The 23,704-nt window shown below is 47.1% G+C and overlaps 2 protein-coding genes across 2 annotated transcripts; one reads left to right on the forward strand and one right to left on the reverse strand.

The window, feature by feature from the left end:
* Positions 1–1,524: 1,524 nt before the first annotated feature.
* Positions 1,525–7,189, reverse strand: NPHS2 (NPHS2 stomatin family member, podocin). The gene is made up of 8 exons (XM_030953513.1): positions 6,913–7,189; positions 5,279–5,382; positions 4,335–4,407; positions 3,950–4,032; positions 3,476–3,679; positions 3,078–3,133; positions 2,188–2,266; positions 1,525–1,803 (listed from the first exon to the last, which is right to left on the reverse strand). The coding sequence occupies exons 1-8, from the start codon at positions 7,187–7,189 to the stop codon at positions 1,525–1,527; spliced, it is 1,155 nt and encodes a 384-aa protein (XP_030809373.1).
* On the forward strand, positions 4,970–22,944 carry TDRD5 (tudor domain containing 5). The gene is made up of 11 exons (XM_030953512.1): positions 4,970–4,982; positions 10,062–10,295; positions 11,243–11,663; positions 11,725–11,753; positions 12,599–12,729; positions 15,619–15,824; positions 16,476–16,682; positions 17,663–17,729; positions 18,688–18,888; positions 19,754–19,913; positions 22,915–22,944. The coding sequence occupies exons 1-10, from the start codon at positions 4,970–4,972 to the stop codon at positions 19,907–19,909; spliced, it is 1,665 nt and encodes a 554-aa protein (XP_030809372.1). The 3' UTR covers positions 19,910–19,913; positions 22,915–22,944.
* The last annotated feature ends 760 nt before the right edge of the window (positions 22,945–23,704 follow it).

A 23,704-nucleotide genomic window follows, 5' to 3' on the forward strand; every position in this document is an offset into this window, starting at 1 on the left:
CTCCTGAGATGTACCACAGCCACACCAGCAGTAGCCACAGTGATCCTGCTGCCCCCTCCCCTGGGAGGGTTACAGTGGCAACTGATGTAAGCAGGACGTTACACCTGCAGGTCAGGTGCCTGTGTGGTCACTGCCGAGTTCAGAGGTGGATTTTTCTCACTTCCCAGCCACTTGTAAGAGGACTGGTTGGCGAGGTGTCCTTGCTGTAAAAATGCTGGCAAATATTTGTAGACTGTGGAGCAGTCATGGGAGCAGTTAGAGTTACCAGCAGGCAAAGTGCTGTGAATAAATGAAAAGTCAAGAATGATTGAGTGTCACTGGCTGAGTATCCCCGGCTAGGCACAGGCATCATGACCAACAATGTGGGGCAATTAAGAGAAAGGCAACAAAGTGCCCTCTCTCTTGACCTGTACAGGACACCAACAGCAGAACAGTGGGGCTGGGAATGGCTGTGCAGGGAGATCTGGCTTTGAAGCAAGGTCAAGTAGGGCAGGAGCAGAGCTGACGTCCACATAAAGGGCACCAGGATCAGAAAATCTGAGTGCAGGGATATTTCCTTTGACAGTGCTCCAGATTTTTGCCAACGGAAAGGACTGTAGGTTCCTGGCCATTTAAAACAGCTGTAGGCAGGAAAGATACACTGGAGTTTTGTGGCTTCCAGGATTTTTGAGAACTCTCTCTGTTCCTTCTCCGTGTGTGAAAATTACCAAGGCAGCTGCAGGCGGGCAAAGGTGTTACGGTTCCCGAGGCTCTCAGCCAGCGGTGCCGGATTTCCCTGGTCAGCCCAGGGAGCGTTGGTTAAGCAGATCACCTCACCCTAACGTTTTTAAGTGCCCACGAGCTCAGACGTTGTCCTGCCTCACCACCCTGTGGAAGCGAGCAGCAGCACAGCCTTTCCTCTGCACAGCAGATGTGCCCGGCAGGGAAGCACCAAGCTTTAAAGGCTGCCCTCTCCCCTTCTTCCTTTTCATCCTACTTCAGAACTAGGGCTAAACACCTTGGTTGTCGGGATGCATGTGGGTGGTTACTGAAATCCCATATCCAGAACACTACAAGGACCTTTCCCTCCTTGCAGGACCACCAGGATGGCAGCACCCAGCATCCTGCCTGTGTGCTGTTCGCCCACAGATTGTCATGCTCCCACTCCCACCTGCCTGGCTGTTTGATTTGTGGATGGGTGACATGTAAGGACATAGGGGAAGGTCTGTCCTTCCTTCCAAGGTGATGGGGCAAGATGGATCACACCCTGGGGGCCAGGCTGTAACGTGTCAAGGTGCACCTGTCTCTGTGGAGGCGAAGGGATGACACCCCACTTCCCTCAACCCCCTGCTCACACACTTGCCAGGCCTGCTCCTTGCACTCCACATTTTTTTCTTTTCCAAAACAAATAGAGGCTTTTTCTGTGTACAATCCACTTTATATTGCAGGCCTGGGCTGCTTTCCCTCCACCTCCAGGTCAGAACCTGATGGTGGGTCAGCCTTCTTGCTCCTTTCTGAGCAGGAGCAAGGTGGGAACCATTTCTCTCAGAGCATGGGTGAGTCCTTCTTGTCTTTTGGATTTTCTGGGAGCTTTGTGGTGTCTGTAAGGAGGCTGCTCACAGCTGGAGAGCTGTGGGTAGCTGGAGGGACCAGGTTCATGGCATCCAGAGGCAAGGGCAAGATGAAAGCAGCAGGTTTCTCTGTGGTAAGGGAGTGCAGTGCATGGAGGTAACGGAGCTGAGCAGCAGCTGGAGCACTGGACAGGATCTCAGCTGCCATCCGCAGGGACTCGGAAGCAGCCTTTTCCCCCTCTGCAGCGATCACCTACCAAGCAGGGGAAGAAGGAAGGTTCTGTGAGGCTGGGAGTGAGGGGGCACAGACTCCTTGGTACAGAGGAAGGCTGCCATGATGAAATTTTTGAGGTCAGTGTGATTATAACATTCCTGCTCCTTGAAGATCGCAGCATGTACCAACCTCTTGGAATTGCCAGAAGTCTGGAAGCTCATGTCTGGCATGTTTTTACCAGACCCATCAGAGCTCACAACTGAACTCCCCTTGTTAGACTCAGCTTTTGTTCAGGAATTAAAGGAAACATCTCAACCCAGAGCTGTGTGCCTGTGTGGCATACACAGGGACCTCAAACCAGAGGTGGGAAAGGGAGGAGGAATGCTTTGGAAGGAGATGAGAAGTGTTCAGATGTTGGCATACCCGCACTTTGGCCTGTCTCTGGGCCTCTGCTTCCACAGCCAGGGACTGCCGGAGTTCAGCAGGCAGCTGCACGTTGTTGCTGTGGTAGTAAAGACAGGCATTAGCTGGGCTCTTGGCTCTCCTGGCAGCACTGGATGGTCAGTCTGAGGCTTGGGATGGGCTCAGTTAGTCTCTGCAGAGCAGCTCATGCATATTCTTTGTCCCTGGGTGTCCCTCTTTACGTGTCTCACTTTAGCCTTCTATCTCCATTCCCAACCTTCTCTTTCAGCCTGGTTTTCTAGTGACCAGGCATGATCACCAGCCAGCAGGGAGATCTCTTTGTGTCTCTGAGGCTCATAGTTTAAGTTCACTCTTTGTGAGGCAGCAGAGACTCCACTAGGAGACAGCTCTCAAGACAGGAATGTTCTGTTCACAGATTTATTCATTCACTGCTTGGCTCTCTCTTCCATATCCCTCTGTGTGATCAGTGAGTCCCCCCTTTCTGCACAGATTTGAGTGATGAGCCCATCCCTACCAGTGCTGAGACTCCAGGGCCTTTGATCTAGAGTGTGACATGGAGAGTTCAGTGCCTTGCTGTGCCTTTTGGGCTACCAGAATTGGGTGCAAACTCTGCCTGCAGAAGCAGTGAAAGGCTGATGAGATCCCAGCTAAGGATCCTGCTCTGGCTGTCAGGGCAGGAGAAAGAACAGATGTAGGAATTTTACATGAGGCAGAGGCTGAAGAGGGCAGGGAAAATAGGAAGGCGGGAGGTGAGGCTCTACCTTGTGCAGAACACCTGCAGGGAGAAAGCCAGAGGCAGAGCAGGAAGAGGAGCAGGCAACAGCAAACAGCACAGGACAGGTGCTTGCAAAGGGAGAGAGAATTCCCTTCTACCAGCATTTCCTACCTACATTTCTATTCTCTCCACTTTGATCCCCCAGCAGCCTGTGACCGCATCCAAAGCCACCTATGAAGACAAATATTTTTAGAGCATGGGGAGAACAGCAACCCTGGCCTAGGCCCCTTACAGGGAGCAAGACAGGGCAGGCATTTAATTGCAGGATTGTAAGGCAGATTTTCAGGTTCAGTGTGCTACTGGGTGAGGCCTCTCAGAAATAAAATGACTGCCCTCACTTCCCATTTGTGTTAACCCCGGGGGTTTGGGGTGATTTAACTGGAGTCCACACTGATTTCAAGCGTGGAAGCCTTCTTCAAACCAGTGTCTGTGACTCTGAGGAACTGGCCACCTGAGCTTCTTTTGGAGCCTCAATTTACCCCTTGCTTTGCCTCTCCCTCCCCACGGAAGCACCTTTATCTCCTGGCTGATGTTCTTCCTCTCCAGCAGAAGCTCAGAGAAGGCTTGGTGTGCCAGGAGGCGCTTGGTAGTGGTCTGCACCAGCAGCTGGATGGCACTGGAGATGCTGGTCAGCGTGGTGAGGAGAAGAGAGGCGTTTTCCAACCGGTAGTAGCAGACAGCATCTATCTCCAAAGTAACCATGTCTTTGGTCACCACCTAAGTAGAAGACATTAGGGGAGATGGAACTGGTTCTGGCAACTCTAAGGTAGCCCAGAAAAGCACACAACTGAGAGAACGATGAAGACTGGCTGAATTGTTTCTTTGTAGCTTCCACGTCTGCTACTGACTGATCTTGGGCAAACTAAAGGTTACTTTGAGATGTCTTTTCAAACTTTTCTTGGCAAGGATGAAGATTGGATAAGGTTTGATAAGATTTAACATTTAAAAGATACCAAAATTAGTATAGAGAGGGTGTGTCAGTCATACCTGATGGAAGGGGATCTCTAGGGTTTTGAGGCGGAGGTCTATCTTGTGATAGGTGTCCAAACAGGGAAGGAAAAAGAAAAGGCCTGTGGGAGGAAGAGAAAGACAGCAGGTTCATCATCAGAACTACAAAAATTACCTCTTCTGTTTTGGAGAACAGGAGAGGGTTCAGCATGCAGAATTACAAAAGAAGAGCAATACATAAGCTCAAACTTTCAGGCTGTGATGGAAAAGACATCAGAAACTACTGGCCCTTAAAAGGAAAGAAACAAAATCCATCAAATCTCCTGCCAGGCCATGTCTGCTTGGAGGGCGCCAGCATGTCAGCTCTGGTAAGGCATGCAGAAGAGGAGCAGCATGGCTGGGGGGAGCTCAGTAAACACCTTACCGGGTCCTTTGGCTCTGCCAGGAAGGAGGTGCCCCAGCCGGAAAACAATGGCTCTCTCATACTCCCGCACCACCTGCAGAGGGACACAAATCCAGGCTGGAGAGGAAGAAGTAGGACTGGGAAAAGCAGCCTCACCAGCACGGGAGGAAGTTTATTCTGGAAAAGCCCTGCAAAGGGAGGATTTCAGTGCTTGTGGCATCACCTGTCACTGAGGCACTTTACCCTTTGCCCAGAACTGCTGGCCAGCCTTGAATATGAGCAGCCCTGTGACAGACAGATTTGGTGAGAGCAGCCCATGTTAGACCCACCCAGGGTTTCCCAAGAGGATCCAGCATTTTGCTTCCCTATAGCCTGGCCAAACTTAAATAACCAAAGTTACTTGTTCCACATTGCTTGCTTCCCTCTAAGGCAAATGTGCTCATCCTAAGAGCTGAGCAGTAATACTGACATTCTTGTTAATAACAAGACGAATGTGAAATTTCCTGAGAAGTGGGAATCAAAATGCCTACAAGTGCCTACTTGTAGCCATGCTGAATAAAAATGAGAGGAAGAGGGAAAACCTGCTATTAACTGAGAAATCAATCTCTCAAAATTTTGAATTTAAAGCCTATTTACCCTGCTGCTGTAATGCAGCCATGTCTGGGCTAGGTAGGCTGGGGGACGTGTCTGAAAGTGAACACACTTGCAATGTTTTTTAAAAAGAGAAACTTAGTTCCTTCCTGCTGGTATTTCAGCAGGAGTATTTGATAGGCAATGGTTGGATGGACCCTTGTGCTGCAGCAACATGTGATAAAGGACAAATCAAAATTAATGATGAGTTGGAGAGGTATAAATAGGGGCCTTATACCAAAAAAACCTTTATGCTCATGTATGACACATGCTGAATCAGTGTGTGACAACCTGATAAGATACCAAATCCTGAGAGGCCCCATGGCAATTCTCACCTTCATGCAGAACCAGACAGAAATGGGGAAGGTCAGTATGATGAACAGGAAAGAGAAGATGGTCAAAAGCCACTCACAGACACCCAGACCAGGAGACTTTACACCTAGGGAGAAATCCAACAGGACTGTGTTAGAAGAGGGCTGCTTCCAAAATACTGAGAGCCTGACAAGTGCCTGCACACATCAGCTTCACTGCTGTCCTTTGCCTGGACTCATTGTAAATGAACCACTTGGCTCTCTCTGGAGGTGAGTTAAGGAACACTCTCTGCTCCAGATTGCCAGGAGTAGCAAGGATGGATGGACAGATTTTGTCTCTGCTTCACTGACAAAAATTGAACCATGCTTCTCCATGGTTGCAGACTTTATCTTGAAAAATTGGGGCTACAAAGCAGGGTTGAAAGGCTTGGAATGGGCAGCTTTGCTGAGCTGACATCCCTGAAGTTTATCTGGAAAGATGAGCTAAAGACAAGGATTGTAAATAAGAGAGAGCTTTAAACATGCACAGCCTGAAGTGCCCTTCTCTATCAGAGTATTTCAGGTTGTTTTGGAATAGGATTTTAGCTGCATCCCAGCTCCCAAATGCCTCTGGTGCCAGTAAAATCTTCCTGTGTTCTAACAAGTCACTCCAAGGTGCTGAAGGGTGACTGGCATGGTCAGCCCAGATTATTATTACTTTCTACATCTCGCTAAAGTGAGTGTGGGTCATCTTGCTCTGGCTGCCCTTTGTTATGCTCCTGTCTGAGAGAAAAAAAGCAGGTATGGCATGAAAACAGATGGAACCAGAGAGTGGATCAGGACTTCCAACTGCGAAGTAAGCACCCCTCCCATTTTTAATCCCTTCCAACCCTTCCATCTCTGCTCCTTTGCCTTTGGAATATTTTCTAGAACCATCAGGTCCTGAGGGAGCTTCAGATCCCAAGAACCTGTGTAGTCACTAGAGCTCCTAAGCACTGCCCAATAGCTGTAATTCCTGTAATGGAGGCAGAAGGATGAAGCTGTGAAAAGCTTGTTCCCAGGGAGTCAGGAACAAATCTGAACCTTTGTGTCACTCTGGGGCAGCAGAGGTCCTAGCAGGGAAGAGCACAAGTGGTGCTGGCTCTTGCCATGCCTGTGGTGATGCTGGGTCCAAACAGGCCCAGTTGTATTGCCAAAAGGATCACAATGCTCCCTTCTGTTGTAGCAGGCTGGGAATGTGCCTAACAAACACGTGGAGAGGAGCTGCTCTTAAAGGTTATCCAGCAGGTGAGGGGAAGTGTGCACCTCAAGGGCAGTTCTTCCCTGCAGCGAGATCTTTGGGCTATGTATGGCCAATGCCATCCACCTAAAGTAGGCCAAGCAAGAAAAGGAAGAGACCAGAGCATGAACGGAACTGGGGAGTAGCAAGCAGAAGCATGAAAGATGCTGGGAATGTAACTGCTTGTATCCAGTTTCACTGGATGCTTTGCTGGATGGCACTAATAAGCCTGCAGAAGCTGGCTGGGAGGCTAGCTGGAGTGTCCCATGCCCTATCCTGAGGATAACCACGCCTGTGTAAGGTGGGTGTGATGACACCATGCAGAGAGCAAAGTCACACTGTGACCCACGCAACACCAGAGCCCAGAGTTTTCCAACCCCTTCCCTTCTTTAAGCCATACCTTCCTCTTGCTGCTCACTATCCAGCAATGCCATTGCCTCCATTTCTTCATCAGACACCACATCATCCACGTCCACCACCGTGGAGGTGTGCACCCTACCATCGCTCCCCGCAGTGCTCTTGGTCTCCTTGGCTTTCTCCTGCTTCACATCTCCCTTCCCTTTGCCAGTCTCTCTGCTGCTCTCTCTCTTCTCCCGTTTGCTCTGCGCAGCCGGGGACTCTCTGCGTCTTCTGTGGGACTCCCTGGAAGAGCTCCGAGACCTCTTCTCCATCCTCATCCCTGCCAAGGACACGCAGCTGCCCGGGGCTAGAAGGAGTATGTGCTCAAATTTATCGCTGCAGGCAGGGGAGGAGAGAAGGGGAGGTGTCACACCAAGGAGGCTCATTTCAAGTTCATCACAGGCTTGTCAGACATAATGGACAGTGAAGTGAGCAAGCTGTTTCCAGCTGCTCTGCTCTCATCATGCACTGCTGTGGAGATGGGAAGGAAAGTTAGACCTAGACAGGGTGGATCCCAAGAGAATATTCTATTTGCATCTGTGCTTTTGGAAATAAAATGCAATCAGAAGCATTCCGGTGATTTTTAGTAGATCGTTTCTGCAAAGCTGTTGAAAACAACCTAAAAGTAACTGTCAGGCATGTGGCCCCAAATATATGAAAAGGTGAGAGTGGCCCAGAATAGACACCAGGGTGAAAAGCCTTTGCTGGTGAGGCCAGTGGCTTACTCAGGAGTGGTTGGAGGGGGTGTTGTGGTGAATGTTTGGGTAAAGTACCATCTCACACTGCTCTGCTCTCCAGAAGCCCTTTGGCTGGCACTGTGAGGGGACATTGGCAGCAACCCCCCTCTCTCCAGGGTCATATTTTAGCAAGGAAGGAAAGTAACAGGTCCAGCTTTCCTGAATGGGTGATTCCCAGCTTTCCTCATATTAATATGAGAGCCATCACAGAGTTAGAACTGTTGAATTGTAAATTGCCAAAACAGTTTGTGCCTAAATGCCTCCCTAGTTTTCCACAGCAGGAGCATGGCAGAGCAAACATGGGAGCTTTCTCTTTTCATGCTGCTCAGCCTGTGCTGACATCTGCAGAAACCTGTGGAAGAAACACTAAAAGTCACCAACTGTATTAAAGAAATCAGCACCTGGTAGAAATTAGACTCTAGAAAGAAAGACACACCTGGGACTTAAAGCAGGGCAAGGCTGAGCTCAGGGATTCCAGTCCCTGGTGTGGAGGAGTGGCTGGGGGGAGCTCAGAAGACAGCGGGGGAGGTGCTGATCTTGTTTTTCCACAGATTCCTGTTTTATTGGAGACTTGTGCTCCACCTGGAGTCAGGATATTGCAGGCAGGGGGGGCAGGAGCAGCAGCTGCCTGCTTTCCCTGCTGTGCTAGGCACTGTGTCAGCAGGTCACCAGGGAAGTGATGGATGGAAAGGGCTAAAGGCAGAGAAAAGTTGGGTGTAAATGGGGTGTAATTAATAATTTTATACAGTATATATTCTTTGGAAGTCCTCCAGAGCCCTTTTCCACTTTTTGTTTATCACTTGGCCAGTGTGGGACTGGCAGAGATGGTCTCCAGCTGCTGAAAAGGCAGGTGGTGTTTTAAGCAGCAAAAGGCAGCTCAGGTCTGGTTCTGGATTCCAGTTGGTGTCTTGTCAAAAGCACCCTGGCATGTTTAACCTCCAAACCTGCAACATGCTGGTTTTGTCTGATGTTTTATTCAACCAGCGGGTCCTGACTCCACCATGCCAGGGAGATGTGTTTCATTGCTATCTTTTGAAACGAGAAGATTTTTTGAGAGCACATGCTGATAGGTGTCTCAAAATTCACAGGTTCAGCTCCTGTTTTAGTCTGAAAAGTACTCCTGTGTGGAGATCAACTGTGCAGTTGAGGGGGTTTCTCAGATATCTGTGAGCCCTTAGGAAACAGCCATTGCACCCCTCTTTAACTACAGTCTGTGACCTCTGGAAAGTCAATGTCTCCTCTGTGGATTTTCCTCTTAGATAGGACAAAAAAATATAAAGATTCCTTACAATACAAGACTCCTCTTACAGAATACAAGACTCTTCTTAATAACAGTAGGACATGGAGGTTCTGGAGCAAGTCCAGAGAAAGGCAGTGGAGGTGGGGAAGGGTCTGGACCACAAGTCTGATGAGGAGTAGCTGAGGGAGCTGTGGGGAGCTCAGTCTGGAGAAAAGGAGGCTCAGGGGAGACCTTACCACCCTCTAAAACCACAATCACGGTGGGTGTAGCCAGGTGGAGGTCAGGCTTTTCACCCAGGCAAACAGAGATAGGACAAGGGGACACAGTCTCCAGCTGCACCTGGAGAAGTTTGAGTTGGACTAGGGAGAAATTTCTTCACGGCAAGGAGTGGTTAGACATTGGAGCAAGCTGCCCAGGGAGGTGGGGACATCACCTGAAGGTGTTTAAGGAAAGACTGGACATAACACTTGGTGCTCTGATCTGGTTGACGTCGTGGTGTTGGGTCGGACTCGATCATCTCAGAGATTTTCTCCAATCAATCGTTTCTTGGTTTGGTTTATTTTTGTTGGTTTGGTTTTTTGTTCCTTGTTTTGTTTTGTTGTTTTTTTTAAGAAGGCAGGAGCAGCATCCCCCGGCCGGTCCGTGGCAGCGGAAACCCATCCCACCTCAGCGCCGAGGGCGGTGCCGACCGCTCCCCCTCAGCGGCGCAGCCATGGCGGCCCCGGCTGGAGTGAGGGGGGCGAGGAGCGGCCCCGCCCCGCCCTCGCGCCCCGAAGGCGGGAAAGGCGGCGCGCAGGCGCACGGCGAGGCCGGAGCGATGGCGCCGTGCGTGGGGGGACGGGGAGTGCCGGCATGGGCTGAGGGGAGCGGGGATGTCTGTGGGGACAGAGACCCTGAGGGGCGAACCCCCGCGCTGGGGGTCACTGGGGTTCCTGCGAGGAGCACTGGCGGTGGGTGGGGTGTCCTCGGGCAGCAGTGTGGACGTGCAGGGTGTCTGTGCTGGTATTTATGGGTGCATTAAACTCCATGGGTGCTGGCAGGTGAATACAGGGGTTGTTCGTGAACCTGCTGCCAGCTTTCAGGGGCTAAGTGGGAAAAGCTAAAGTTCCACGTGGTTACGAGCAGCTGTGGTACAAGTTGTCATCTGCTTGCTTGTGTTCCCCTTTAGCACAGAGATGTCGAAGCAGGCGCAGCTTATGGAGGTGCTGAAGAAGGAGGTGAGGGCCATGCTGATCGCTGCCAAAGCGGGCTTGACGCCGGAGCAGCTGGAGGAGCAGTACATGGCCATGGTCTGCAAACCTCTCCCTCTGCACGACCTGGGCTTCCAGTCCACCCTGGAGCTGGTGACACAAATGCCTGAAGTTGTCCAGATCTGTTCTTCTAAGAATGGTGCTTTAATCCTCAAAGGTGAGGTTTTGTTTGCAAATGGGTGGAGGAGTTGTTTGGAGCCTCATATTGGAGTGATGTTCAGATGTGCAGAACTGTTTGTCACATATCTGTTAATCTGTTTCTCATGCGACTCTGGTTAATTTTTTGTCTTTGATATTTCTTCTTGTATTTTGATCTGTCTTATAAGACTTTGGTGCTCTTCCCTCCTAAAAAAGTCACCCATGCTTCTAGTTATTTTTGTACACTTTTCACTCTGCACTTGGTTTAGAAACTGACATAACATTTCCTTATGTGTACACTAGAACTGATAAGTATCGCTTTTTCCTGTAAATGCAAACTACAGCAGGAGCCAAAACCAGGGATGGGACCTCTTGAGAGAAGCTGTGAAGGTTTCTGTACCTGACCCCATAGGAAGCTTAGCCTGTATCAAAGAACCTTTTTCATTTTCTTTTTCTTTGGGGAAGAGTTGTGACAACAAGTGGCAGTTGCCAAGAGTTGATTGGGAAGGGTGAAATGGTTGGGGGCTTTTTGAGTGCTACAGTAACACAATAAAAAGTTGTTTAGAAGCTTGGAAAAGACCTGGGCTGTTCTCCAGGGAGACCTTTGGGCAGGGGGTGCTCTGTAAGTGAGGGTTTACTGTGATTCTGCTTTCCCAGAAAAACTCTCAGCAACTTGGTTTTGGTTTGTGATCCTGCATCCAAGAATCTGACCTGCCTTCCTGCCTGGTCTGAATTTCTAGGGATGAGGGTGCAGACTGGTTGCTGGCTTTTTAAAATAGTTCAGTTCAGTCTGCAAAGGGCAAGGTTGCTGGAAAACAGCCGTGGTTTAGTGTGATTGCTTTTGAAGGAGACAAGTTCTTCTAGAAGGGGTGTGGAGAAGAGGAAAGAAAGGAATGAAGAGGAGCTTTGCCAGTGTAGAGATTTTAATGGTTCCTTGTTTTGGTTGTCTATTTTTTTCTGTTGCAGCCATTGCAGATGACTCCACCAAAGGGATTGCCAAGCTGGTTGCCAACCAGAAAGTAAAGACACGCAAGACATCAAAGAAAGCTGCCACAAAGGCGAATTCTACTTTTCCCACTAAGAACTTTAGGAATCCACAGAGTTTCTATACTCTGAGTGCTGGGACTCCTGTCCTGCCAGCAATGGTGAAGGCTGAGCTGCAGGACCTGCTGAGCTCCTCACCACTTCTGCTGGCAGACTTGGACAAGGCCTTCCTCAGACGCTTTGGCCGGGCGTTCCAGTACAGGCAGTACGGATTTTTGTCCATGTTTGAAGTCCTCAGGAGCATGTCTGATTCCATTGCTGTTGAGCAAACAAAGGCAGGTTCCTTGCTGGTCCTGAGGAAGTACTTGGCAAGCAAGACAGAACAGCAAGAGGTGCCTCAGAAGTGAGGCTGAGCAAGAAGAGGTGCCTCAAAGTGAGGCTGAGGAAGAAGAGGTGCCTCAGAGTGAAGCTGAGGAGGAAGAGATGCCTCAGGGTGAGGCTCAGGAAGAAAAGGTGCCTCAAGGTGAGGCTCAGGAAGAGGAGATGCTGCAAGGTGAGGTGGTGTGTTTAACTGAAAGCACCTAGCTCTTCCAAGCTCTGTGGCCAAGCAACTGCCTTTCAAGTTTCTGTTGCTGCATTTCCAGTTGCTGCAGAAGTCCTGATTCCCCTGGGCTTTGGCACAGAAGGGCTGTTGAGTGTTGCAGAAGCAGCTGTCACAAGGCAGTTGTCTTGGTAGCAGAGAATTTCCAGGAAGGTTTTTGGCACTGTTTTGTGGTGTGAGGTGGAAGGAGGGCTGATTAGCTCATTCAGAGTATGGACTTGCTGAATGTCTGTGTAGGACTGGAATTTCTAGGCATTCCAGTGATAGGTGAAAAAGGTTCTTCTCAATGTCTGCTCTGCAGGCTGGTAAAGCTTTTGCCATACACTTTTTGAGACTGAAGATTTAGCACTGGCCTGAAAGGCAAGGCTACAGTGTTCCACAAAAGAGACAGGACTGCAGACGCCCTCATCATTCCCATAAAACCAATGGGAAAGGGTGGATAATCACATACAGTTCCTGCCAAATTCACAGCTTTTCCAGGGAAAATACATTTTAACGTTATTCTAGCAGTGGATTTTAACCTTCAGCTTGCTTGCAAGAGCAAGTGATTCTTGTTTTGTTTTAACTTGCTGACACAGTGAATCCTCATTAATGTGTTGACTGTGAATGCTACAAGTATTGAGGAAAACAGCACCAATGCTTTCAGGCTTCCATTTTTTTATGTTTTCCCTTTCTGCTTAATATGCAACACTGTATCAGTCCAACAAAGAATAACAGCCAAATTATTGTGTTTGCAGCAGCATTTGCAGCTGAGATGCCTTCTTTGAAACCCACCTGTGAGACAAAGAGCTGCTACCAGGGAGCAACTCTGATGGATTCAGAGCCAGTGCAAACACCAGCAGTAGATTTGGGTGATCACCTCAAACAGGTAAGTGGCTGGACAAATGATCTGTAGATTTTTCATGTCGATTTCAAGGGGTGATACTCTTTTTACTACCTTTGTTTCTGTTGAGTTTGCATTGTTGAGGCATGGCTGCTTCCAAACATTTGTTTTAGATGTCTCTGGAGGCAAGTAGACTCATAGTGACCTGGTGGATAGCTTTATGTGGCATCCAAAGTCAGTCTTTTTCTGATCTCCTTCTGATCTTGAGGTCTATCAGATCATCCCAGGCCAGTTAAGTGTTCTCTTGCTCACTTACAAGAGTGGTGATACCTTTTGATATAGTTACTTGTAACTGGACTTTGATAACTTTGTTGTGAGATCAGTTGTGTGAAATTTCCGCTGCTGCTGTTGACAGGGCTTCAGTGTCAGCCAGTTTGACGGAGCTGGGGAATGTTCCTCAGTGACTTTGATTCCTGCAGCCTCAAGTCTGCTATTTGGTAGGAAATTATCACTATTTTGTTTTGTTTAGCAGTGTGGTTTTAGAAGTGGCTGGAGAATAGTGGTGCAGAGGCTTTGAACTGCCAAATCTCTTTGGCAGAATTTGTTTGTCCCTCCTTTTTTTTTTTTTTTTTTTGAGCATCTTTAGGCCTTCTTTTTCTCAGGAAAATCCTCCTGCTTGGAGTTGTTTCCTCTGCCAAGCTTGTCTTGTGGCTATACCCAGCTGTACAATTGGAGTTTAGAGGTAGGAAAAGAATCCCAAGGGTTCTTCCTGGCTTTGGTGTTTGGTGTTCTAATGAGCTTGGAAGCCTGGAGCTATGAGTTGGACTCTGTGTAGCACTTGAGAGATTTTTGGCAGCCTGTTTTGATCCTTTAAAGAAATTTTAGTTTGGTGTGATGAAGTCCACAGGGAATTTCCCTGGGTCAAACCACAAGTTTGATTGTGTGAAGGCAATGAAAGAGGGGATATGGTCTAGGTAGCCCCAGATTTTTGTTCCTAGGTATTGCAGCCCTTTTAAAGATCCCAGCATGACAAGACTTGCTAGATGTTTTTACAACTCCTGTTTGTTATGAAACACCAGGTGTGCTGTTTTGTTTTTAAAAAGCTCTGAACTGGAGGAAAGCAATTTAGAATGTGTTTGTTTGGGTGTGCAGTGGACATTTGTTCATCAGAATGCTGCAAGGTAGAGGGGAAAGATGCAACCTGATCCCTGCCCTGCTGCCAGGTATCCTGGAAGTGTTTTCAGGGTCAGATGGGGCACAAGGGCTGAGTCCATCTGCTCAGCTCCAAGAAGGATAAAGGAGACAGCTGCTGCTCTCAGGAGCATTCTGTTGCTGCCATGACAGAAGGAGAAGTGCCACCCACACCACTCTTGGCAGCTGCCAGTCCAGCTTGGGGCAAGGAGTCAGCCTCTCTTGCAAGTCATACCTCTTATAAAGCCTGATTTTACACTGTGTACACTTGCTTTATCTCTTTATAGCTTTGTTGCATTTTCTGAGCTTCTCTTCAAGTGCCCATCCCCTACATCTTTGAAAGAAATGTCTGTTGTCACTAACAATGTGTGAGCTAGCATATAAAGCTCATGTGTGTCCTTAACAGTCTGACCTGAAGAGCTTTATCAGAGCAAAACTGGGACTTAAAAATCCCACCATTCACAGGAACTACACAGAGGAAACTTGTGAAATTTGTAAGGGATTTTTAGAGGTGATGCTGCTGCTCAGACCAGAATTCCCTCAGTTGCTCCGAGGCTCAAAAATGTTAACTCACTGTTTAACTCAAATGTTTTAGTCAAAATTTCCAGCTCCAAAAAAATTGAAGGCTTTACTCAGTCTGCAGAAGGAGAGACCAGGGAAGTGGTCACAGCCCCAAGCCTGCCAGAATTCAAGAAACATTTGGACAGTGCAGTCAGGCACGTGGTGGGATTCTTGGGGTGGTCCTTTGCAGCTCTAGGAGCTGGACTTTGGTCATCCTTGTGGGTGCCTTCTAACTCAGAATATTCTATGATTCCATGATCTGCACCTTTACAAAGTGATTAAGAGGGCCACTGTTGCAAAACCCCATTGTTTGCAGCTGAATTTTGAAATAAGCAACAGGGAATGTGCTGGAATATGAATTGCCTACACCTTGCCTGGTGTTTGATGCAGTGATAATTTGTACTGTGCTCACAATAAGTAAAATTGAAGTGTTTTTGACTTTAATCATGGGAGAAGTGCTGTCTGCTGGCCCAAAAGAAAGCTCTTGAGGCAGTGAAAGTAGCTGATGTTGGATTAAGGCTCCCATCCATACTACTTCGAGTGAAATAATGCTTTCAGCAGTTAGAATAATGAAAAATTGAAAGCCATTTGAATAGTTCACTTGTACAAATGTGTCTGAAGTGAGAAAAGAAGAGAAATTGTAGATTTTTGACTGGTTTTGTCTTTGGGAAGTAGCTCTAGTGTGAAGGTGGGATGCATTCATGTCTTCTGTCACTTCAGAATCATTTTCAGATACTTTTGCTGGTTCAATCATGTACTTTTTCATGGCTATGGAATATAGAAATAATACCTTTTCAGTAAAATCCAGCAAAGAGGTGGCCTGGGTCTGGGGTTTGATTTTGTTTTGCTTTTTAGGCAATAGTCATTCACTACTTTTGTCTAAATATGTGATCTGACTTCAATTCCTCTCCTTTGTTCCTTGCAGGAATATGAGCAAGGTATTTTTGTTGCACCCCTCTTAACACTGTAGGGAAGAAGAAAGAAAGTGTGAAAATGATTGTTTCTATCATAGGGAAGGTTTTCATCCAAGTTTGCCCAATTTGTTATGATTCTCTGATATTCAGTAATTCACAAGTCCCCAGGAAAGCAGAACTATTTTTTAAATTAATGGAAAGGCCAATTATGTGTGTTCAGTGCATGATGAGACATCTGAGTGCCACCTCCCCCTTTATCCCCTTGTAGCATCAAGGTCTTGAGCAGTTTCCACCGATTCCAGAAATCCCTCCAGATGCTGTTCAAGACAGAAGCCTTTGCAGTTTGCCTCCTCTGAAGAGAAGGTGCTTGGTGGGAGTCATTGTGGAATTCGTTGTCTCTCCTAGCCAGTTCTACGTCCACGTCTGCAGCACAGAAGCATCCTATAAACTGCAGGACCTGATGTTTGAGATGAGGTGGGAGCATGCTGTGGCAGTGTTTGTGCTGAGGGAGCAGGGCACCCAGCATTGGTGGTGGTCTCTGCTGGCTTCCTGACTTGGTACAGAGATGCTGGTGCTGTCCTGAAACACTACTCAGAATGTGCATCCCGTTTAATAAGCAATAAGTGTGGTCACCAGCAGTTGCTGTGGTTTGTCTGTGTCCTAGCAGTTCTGAACTTTGTAAGCCTGGAAGGGTTGTGGAAAGGAGCTTGGAGGGTTCCTGTGTCTTGTCTGTGCAGCTGTTGCTAATATGCTCAGTTAAGGCTTTCACTTCCACCTCCAACACTGCACCTGGGCCAGTACTACAGAACCTGGTTCATGAGAAATGCTGATATGTCAAGGTAATGGTAAAAAAGTAATGATTAGGATGTCTGTGTTTAGCCTCTGATTAATCCCCATTAACTAACTTTGTTGGACTCCAAAAGTATCATTCAAATGTTGAAAGTTTGGGGTTGCAATTTGATTCCCTTTTCAGTTTTAAGTGTGGCAGAACAGAAATATAAAGGGTCTATTAAAACAACTCCTGAAAATTCACGTCATGGGGACTTTAAAAAATCAGAATTCTTTTGGTCCTTGTTCATCTCCTGCATCCTCCTAAGGCTGGTTTCTCACTGTCATCTTTTACAGACACGTTTACTCACATAAAGTGGCTTCTGATAAATACATCATGCCTGAGTCTGCAGTGAGGCCTGGGCAGCTCTGCTGTGTCATGGTCTCCAAGTGGTGGTACCGTGTGATCATCCACCGTGTGATCAATGACCAGGAGGTAGAGGTGTTCTATGCAGACTATGGACACCTCCAGATTGTCCAGAAGTCTTGGCTGAGATTCCTCAAGTAAGTGAATTACACATGGGCAGCAGAGTTACAGAACAGCTGAGGTTGGATTAGGGTTCTGGAGGTCACCCTGTCCAAGCTCCCTGCTGCAGTGGGGCTGTCTAGAACAGGCTGCCTAGGACCATGCTGAGATGGTTTTTGAATGTTTCCAAGGATGACAATTCCATGACCTCTCTGGGCAGCCCATTCCAGTGCTTGGTCACTCTCCTGGTAAAAATGACACTTTCCAGCTGGTCCACACTGTGCTGATGCATGATGTTCTTCCCCAAGTGCAGGACTTTGTTGAACTTTGTGTGTGTGTCCTGTCTGTACATTTCTCTATCCTGTCAAGATCTATCTGGATGGCAACCTGACCCTCTAGGGCATCAGCCACTCCTGCCAGTTTTGTGTCATCAGCAGACACAAAGACTCTCCCCCATCCCCCCAGGTTGATAACGAAGACATAGAGCAGTACTGGGCCCAGCACTGGCCCCTGGGGTACACTGCTAAATCCTTTCCTGTCATTCTTCAGTCTGTCCTCTTGCTGCTGTCTGTCACCTTGGGGCAAGCTCCCTAATGTTCCTTCCTGGGTTGCATGAATGGATATACACATTCTCCTGAAGGCACATCCTCCAGGTAGCAATGTCAGAGGTACTTTTCCATATTTGTGTCTTGCCCCTCTCCTTGTGCCTGGCTGTTGGCATTCTTTGTTTAAAAATCATGGTTCCCTATCTGTAACTCTGTCTCCACAAAGGGTTCTGATGGGAAGGTGCTTGGGCCAGGGAATGCATTAGGGACCAGTTGTTATTGCTGGTTTTGCTGTGCCCATTCTCTGGGTATGGAGTGTTTTCTGAAGTTGCTGTTGGGTTTTAGTAATGAGAACACAATTCAATGTATGCTTCAGCATTCCTAAACTGGTAGTAAAACCCAGAAGAGGAGGAAGTTCTGCTCTTCTGCTGATTGATCCCTGCTTTTGCTGTAATTTTTGCTTTGTATTTTAGGTGGCACTACTTGAAGCTCCCTGCTCAGGCCATCCCGTGTTCCTTGGCATGGGTAAAACCTGTGGAGGTAGGTGTCCACATGCAGTTTTGTTTCTTGACATCTGTAGAGGAGTTATCAAGTAGAGGTTGTCTTTTTCTCCTGCCAAGGGCAAACATTTGGATGAAGTCAGGTCCTGTTAATGTTTGCAGCAGAATTAATGCTGTTACATTCAGCAGAGTGTGCTGGGTGAGTGTCTGCTCTACAAGCAATCACCCTTTCAGTGCTTTCCTTGCCATCAGAGCATTTGTGCTTATATTCCTGCAGAAACAGATGGCTCCTGTGAAGCAGCACAGCAAACATTTTCCTCTCCCTGCCAGTAGTTCCCCAAGGTCCTTCTGAAGCCTTGGTAGCTCCAGCCCTCTGTTTTAAAAACTTATTTTGTAACAGAGCTTTAAGTGAGTTGGTTAGATGCAGTTAGCACAGCCAGAGTTACAGAGGTCATAAGAAAGTTTCTCTGTGATGGGAAACTTCTTGGTCAAGAAGCCTGAGAAATACAATCTCTGAAGGAATGCATGTGAGCAGAGTTGCTGCCTGTGTGTTTTTAAGGATGTTGCTTTTAAAAAGTTATTTCCCCTGCGTTTTGAGGCTTAATCACGGTTTTCCTTGTGGTGAGGCTTAGCAGCATCTTACTGACTTTTGATACTTTTAATGTTTGTAAAATCTTGTGATTCCAGGAATGAAAAAAGAAAACCCAACAAACAGCTGCATTTTAGGCAATTGAGATAAAATCACTGGTGAATGCCATGGAGCTATGTTTGGAAGTAGGTATTCAGCGTGAAAGGGCATTCCCAGTGTAATGAGAATTGCAGGCTTTGGGATAGTTTGGTTTAGTTTCATGCTGGGAAGCTTGTCTGCCTGACTTTCCTGTATTTGTCACTAGCCTGGCATAGCTCAGCTGGCTTTTGACAAGTGCCCACCACAAGGAGAAGTCTCAGGTGGTGGATTTTGGTCTGTTTATGGTAACTTTACATTGTTTCCTCTTCAGGGTACGTGGTCCAGTGCAGCAATTCTCCTGTTTAAGCATCTCTGTCGCTTCAAGGAGCTTGTGGGCATCGTGGATGAATACATGGATGGTGTTTTGTACCTCTTCCTGTGTGACACATCCACCAAGGAGGATGTCTACTTCCACTCTGTCCTGAGGGATATGGGATATGCTGATGTCTGTGGGGAGAACATCCCTTCCCAGGTGAGGAAGGAGGCCAGTCTGCTGAAAGGAAGGGGAAGGGAAGGATCCCTGCTTGGGTGCATGGGAAGATTCTTAATGAGAAGATTCTTACCTTGAAGCAGGTGGTTTTGTGAAGAGCAAAACTGGTATTCCCTGCTTTTCTGTAGCTTTTCATTTTGTGACTGCATCCCAGAGTGTCTAACTCTATGTGGAGAGCTTGCTTTTTGGTTAAGGTGGGGTCTGATGGTACAGCAGAGATGTTCTGTTTAGTAGAACAAACTGTTTTCAGCCCATCTTCTAGCAATGGATTAAAAGTTGATATGGAAATGGTCTTGGTTTACAAGCTGGCATATTTTGCCAGTGAAATGTACAGTGCTGGATGGCATAATCATGGTAATTGCCTATTGTCACACCTGTTGTAAGCCAGATCATTTGTGCTTTAGGCTTACCTGTGGCATTGTTTGCATGTCTCAGCTCACTTCCAGTAAAAACTGTGTGGATTATGCAAACCCTTGGAAAGGTACTGCCATAATTTTATATTTCAGCAGAAAGCTGAGTTTTACAGCCTGGAGTGCTTCTATCTGTTCTATTCAGCAGATGCAGAATGCATGTTGTGGTAGGATTAGATCCTGTCATGGTATCTTTGCATGTGTAGGCCCAATTCTGGGAGAGAGGGGCATTACTGAGAAATTTTGCTGCTGGCAAAAGAGGAGTTGATTTTCTCAATAAGGCCATTTCTGCAAGAATTTGGAGCTAACTTCTGGGTGTTGTGCACCTGCAGCCATTTGCTGACCTGTTAGAAATTTTCTGCATCCTTTTATTCTCTGTGGTAGTTACAATGAGAAGTTTTTTTTTACTGTTCTGGTGTGGTTTTTATTTCTTCTAGGAATTTGAGGAACTGAATCCTTCAGCCTTGTATGTACAGCCCAGTGGAAAGCAGGGGAATGCTGAAGTGGTGGAGCCAGACCTTCGTTTGCAGCAGGAATCTCAAGATGCAGACAGTGAAACAGCAACCTTGAAGCTGAATGGGGCTGAGCTGTGAGCAGGTGAGAGTTTGGCACAGCTGTCATTCCATGAAATCAGCTCCAGGGCTCAGCAGATGTGTCTTGTTTTGGTCCCATGGAAGTTTTCTGTGGAGTTGATTTTCTGCTTTTATATAAAGCAAGCAGAAACGTAATAAATATGAGAACTATTATTTACGTGGACCATAAATACCTTTCTAGCTGCCTGTTCTCTGATCCCTTTGCTGACTTCAGGAGTCTGTGTGCTCTCTCTAACCTCCCCTATGTGCACCATAATTTTTCAGTTTGAGAACTCAGAGCAGTGCCAGGTTCTTGTGATGAGTTTGACTTGGCACTTCCGTGGTTTTGCACCCCTGGGAGGCAGGAAGTGTGTGTTTTCCTCTTAGATCTCTGGGCTTTGGCAAAGGATGTGTAATAATTCAGGATAGTAGTCTGCAAATGCAGGGAAAGTCCACAAGTGCCAGTGGTGAATATTTGCAGTAAAGGGTCTTGCTCATCCTAAGCTGACCTGAAAGGAAGTGATTTGCAGTCCTGGTTGTTGCTGAGGATAAGGTTCTATACAACTACAGGTTTGTTAACAAAATAACCCTAAGGGTGAATGTACAGCATATGTGTGTGCTTTACACCTGGGGTTTTAGAGCACGCTCAAAGAGAAGCCCTTAGCTATTTAACAGTTTGATCAGCTGCTGAACAGAGAGCTTAAGCAGGGAGTAAACCCCAGGTCTGGAGTGCACTCTAGGGTAGTACCATTACAAACACCAGGAGCACTTGTCTCCAGGTGATCTCTCCCCTTTTCTGTGTTATTTAAATTGTAGTATTTTCATGAGACATTTTACTCCAGGGAGCAAAACACCTTTCAAGCCAATGTCAGCTGTTGGTGTGTTCAGCAGTGGGGCTGCTCTGGGGCTGTTTCTGACACTGCTCTGAAAGAAGACTAAAAGCAAGTCTAATGCTAGTAACTTGTAAAGTACTTATTTTTTCTAGGTTTTTTTCTCTTTTTTTTTAAGATTTCTGGGCTAGAGAAACTCTATGTAAGCTGTGTGTCTTGGATATTAATGTCCTTGCTCTGTCAGTTTATCAAATGAACTGAAAGACACAAACCGTCCTGTTATTGTGTGTGTTTGGAAGAAGATAATGTGGGGAAGACTGCACATCTTGAGTCTGTGTTTCAAATGCAAGAATCTGGAGAGTTCCTTGCCTAGCTGACTAAAGCAAGATTCATGTCAGACACAGGTGGTGATTTGAAGACTAGAGGAATGTAAATGCATCCTGTCCCTCAGTGGGAATGGTGTGGGTGGCAAGAAGAGTTAAAAATCATCTTGTAGCCTTATCCTAATGCTCATATTTTTTCCTGCATGTTAAGCAGAGGTTTTAGTGGGCTGCTGGTATCCAGCTGAGCAGTTGGCTAATTGGGCTCTAGTGATGCCTGTCTTGGCATCCTGTCAGCACTGAATTCCTGCTGCCCAGCCATCCTTGCTGCTGCAGGAGTGCCTCACAGTCCCCTTGTGCCCTGACAACTGAAGCAGCCTAGACAGCAAGTACCCAGTTTTTGAGCAGCTGTGGTTGAATTGCTGCTTGGCTCTCATTTCACTAGTTTTCTCCTCCATACTGAGCTAAAAAATACAAACATCAGCTCTCATCTGTGGCTGAGACATGAGTGAGCATCCCTGAAATGTAAATTTAATTTGAATTCTTAAGCAAAAATGCAGAGGGGCTTCCTCTGACTCAGCTCCTGCCTCCTTGCAGAAACTCCCTCTGTCATTGCCATCACTGGTTCTGCGTGGGGCTCCTGAGAGATGAGACAGCTGTTAATTCTTTGCTAAGATAGAATGCCTTGTGTCTTGTAATAATCTATGGCTCCTTCCAGCTTGCTGTGGAGGAAAAGCTGCCCTTTGGCCAGGGGGACTGGGGGATTATTGTTGTGTAGTCTTGTTGTTCCGGTTTTTTAATTATCCGTTTGCTGACCTTCCACTTCTTTGTAAATTTTGAGAGATAATTAAGATCAGGGCAGCTAATGAGCTGAGTGTGCACTAATTGCACCCTCTCGATTTTTTTTACATACATTTGCAGACACCTCATTCTCTTTGAGAGTCCTCAGTGCCTGCTGTCTTAATCAAGTCACTGGAAGACCTTTACACCTCCTTTATTTACTCCAGGCAACCAGCAGGAATGGGACAAGATGACCCAGATCAGATAGAAAGTTTTTCCAGCAGGGCCCAACTTTGTGAAGCTGTCCATCCAGCATGAATGCTGGACCATTCATGCTGTGCCCCCTTGACACTGTGAAGAGATTCATCAGTCAAAATTGGCTGGCAGAAAGTTGAGCAGTCTGTCAGTGTGCTGTGAGCTTTGCAGCCCCTCTTGGGTATCCTGAGGCTGGTGCTGCTGGAACAGATGGAAATGTTGGTGTTTCTGTGGGCTGGAGATGCCACAATAATAAACAGCTGGATGCAATTGAGGCTGGCCTTTGTGCAGCAAAATGGATTTCTAGTTGTTTAATGGGAACAAAATGAATTGAGGGTTAGTTCTCTCATTGTTGGGTTTTGTTCTCTTTTCTAGGCTTTCTGCTCCTTGCATGCAGAAGTATTTGTTTCTCCACTCCAGTGTTCATTCCATACTGAGTCTCCCAGTCTCTCAACCATAAGTAACTAAAGCATTTTGTAAACCCTGTGAGTTTTCCGTGTGGGTGCTTGTCTTCCTTCTTCCAAATGATGGAAGAATTTACACCACCCATACAAGAGTTGCTCAGTTTACAAGGTGGATTAAGTGCCTTGCCAAAGGCAGTGGCTGTTTATGCCTTGGAACTTTCTCTCTGGAGTTCCATAGACAAAACCTGCTGAATTCACATCTGATTTCCCACTTCCTGGCATTATACCATGTCAGACTCATCAAGCAGGTGTGCAGTAGCAAATCTTCTTTCCATGACCTGGTGAGGTCCAGGCAAAAGGGATTTCAGTCTACACTGGAGCTCTTGAATTTCCTTGTGTAGCTTTGATCTTTCTTTTCTGTCTTCCTCTTTATGCAGATGAAGAAAACATGAAGACCAGCACCTTCCCAGGAATCTCATGGTTGGCCTCGGCCATGCTCTGGGCTCTGTGACCAAGGGCCACCTCAGGAGCTGTGTGTCCCTCCTGCCCTGCTCTCTGCAGTGTTGGCAGCTGCATGATTGGCCACTTCCCATGCCTGCTTCAGTGGCTGCCCAGCCTGAGAAGGAAGGTGTGATAGGAGGGGACAAGCTGGAGCTGCTGCCAAGGAAGGCTGACTGGAGCAGCACAGGCCCTCTGTATGACCCTGCTGTCAGGGCTTTTTTTGTTCAGAAGCGTTTAATCCCTTGAAAAAACCTGGAGTGTGATATCTCAGGTGTGCCCAGCATGTGTGATAAATGTTAGTTTTACTTTCAGGTAAAAGTTTTTGTTGTACCAGTGGTGTACTGAGTTACTGCTCTTTAATATAATGGTTCAGGAGAACATCCAAGTGTCACATTGTGTTATGTATCCTTTAAGAGAGGGAAATTGGCTGCCCATCCCTCCTTCCTTCAGTGCATGAGCTGTTTTGACATTGTGTGGGGATGTGATTTTGGTTTTTAATACAGTGGCTGCTCTACACACTCCTTGCTGTGAGGAGAGCTGAAGAAACCTCCTTCCCCAAGAAGAAGATGCTGTGATTTGTTGGATGTCATGTGTACAAAGTGTCAGGAATCTCATCTTAAAGATATGGAATAAAATCTGTAAGGAATCCAGTGAGAGAGAGCCTGAAGCTTGACCATGTTTGTGTAGCTCCTTGCCTGTGGCAAGTGATCCTAAAGGGTGTTAATG

The sequence above is a fragment of the Camarhynchus parvulus genome, chromosome 8 (assembly GCF_901933205.1).
Source record: "Camarhynchus parvulus chromosome 8, STF_HiC, whole genome shotgun sequence".
NCBI classification, from domain to species: Eukaryota; Metazoa; Chordata; class Aves; order Passeriformes; family Thraupidae; genus Camarhynchus; species Camarhynchus parvulus.

Excerpts from the sequence above, each read along its gene's own strand:
- NPHS2 (XM_030953513.1), bottom strand. The coding sequence starts at position 7,189 with ATGAGGATGGAGAAGAGGTCTCGGAGCTCTTCCAGGGAGTCCCACAGA. Across the intron at positions 4,033-4,334 it reads TGGCAGAGCCAAAGGACCCG|GCCTTTTCTTTTTCCTTCCC; the intron begins GTAAGGTGTTTA and ends TTCCTCCCACAG. Across the intron at positions 2,267-3,077 it reads AAAGTGGAGAGAATAGAAAT|CAACAACGTGCAGCTGCCTG; the intron begins GTAGGTAGGAAA and ends TTACTACCACAG.
- TDRD5 (XM_030953512.1), top strand. Across the intron at positions 12,730-15,618 it reads TGGGTGATCACCTCAAACAG|CATCAAGGTCTTGAGCAGTT; the intron begins GTAAGTGGCTGG and ends ATCCCCTTGTAG. Across the intron at positions 17,730-18,687 it reads CATGGGTAAAACCTGTGGAG|GGTACGTGGTCCAGTGCAGC; the intron begins GTAGGTGTCCAC and ends TTTCCTCTTCAG.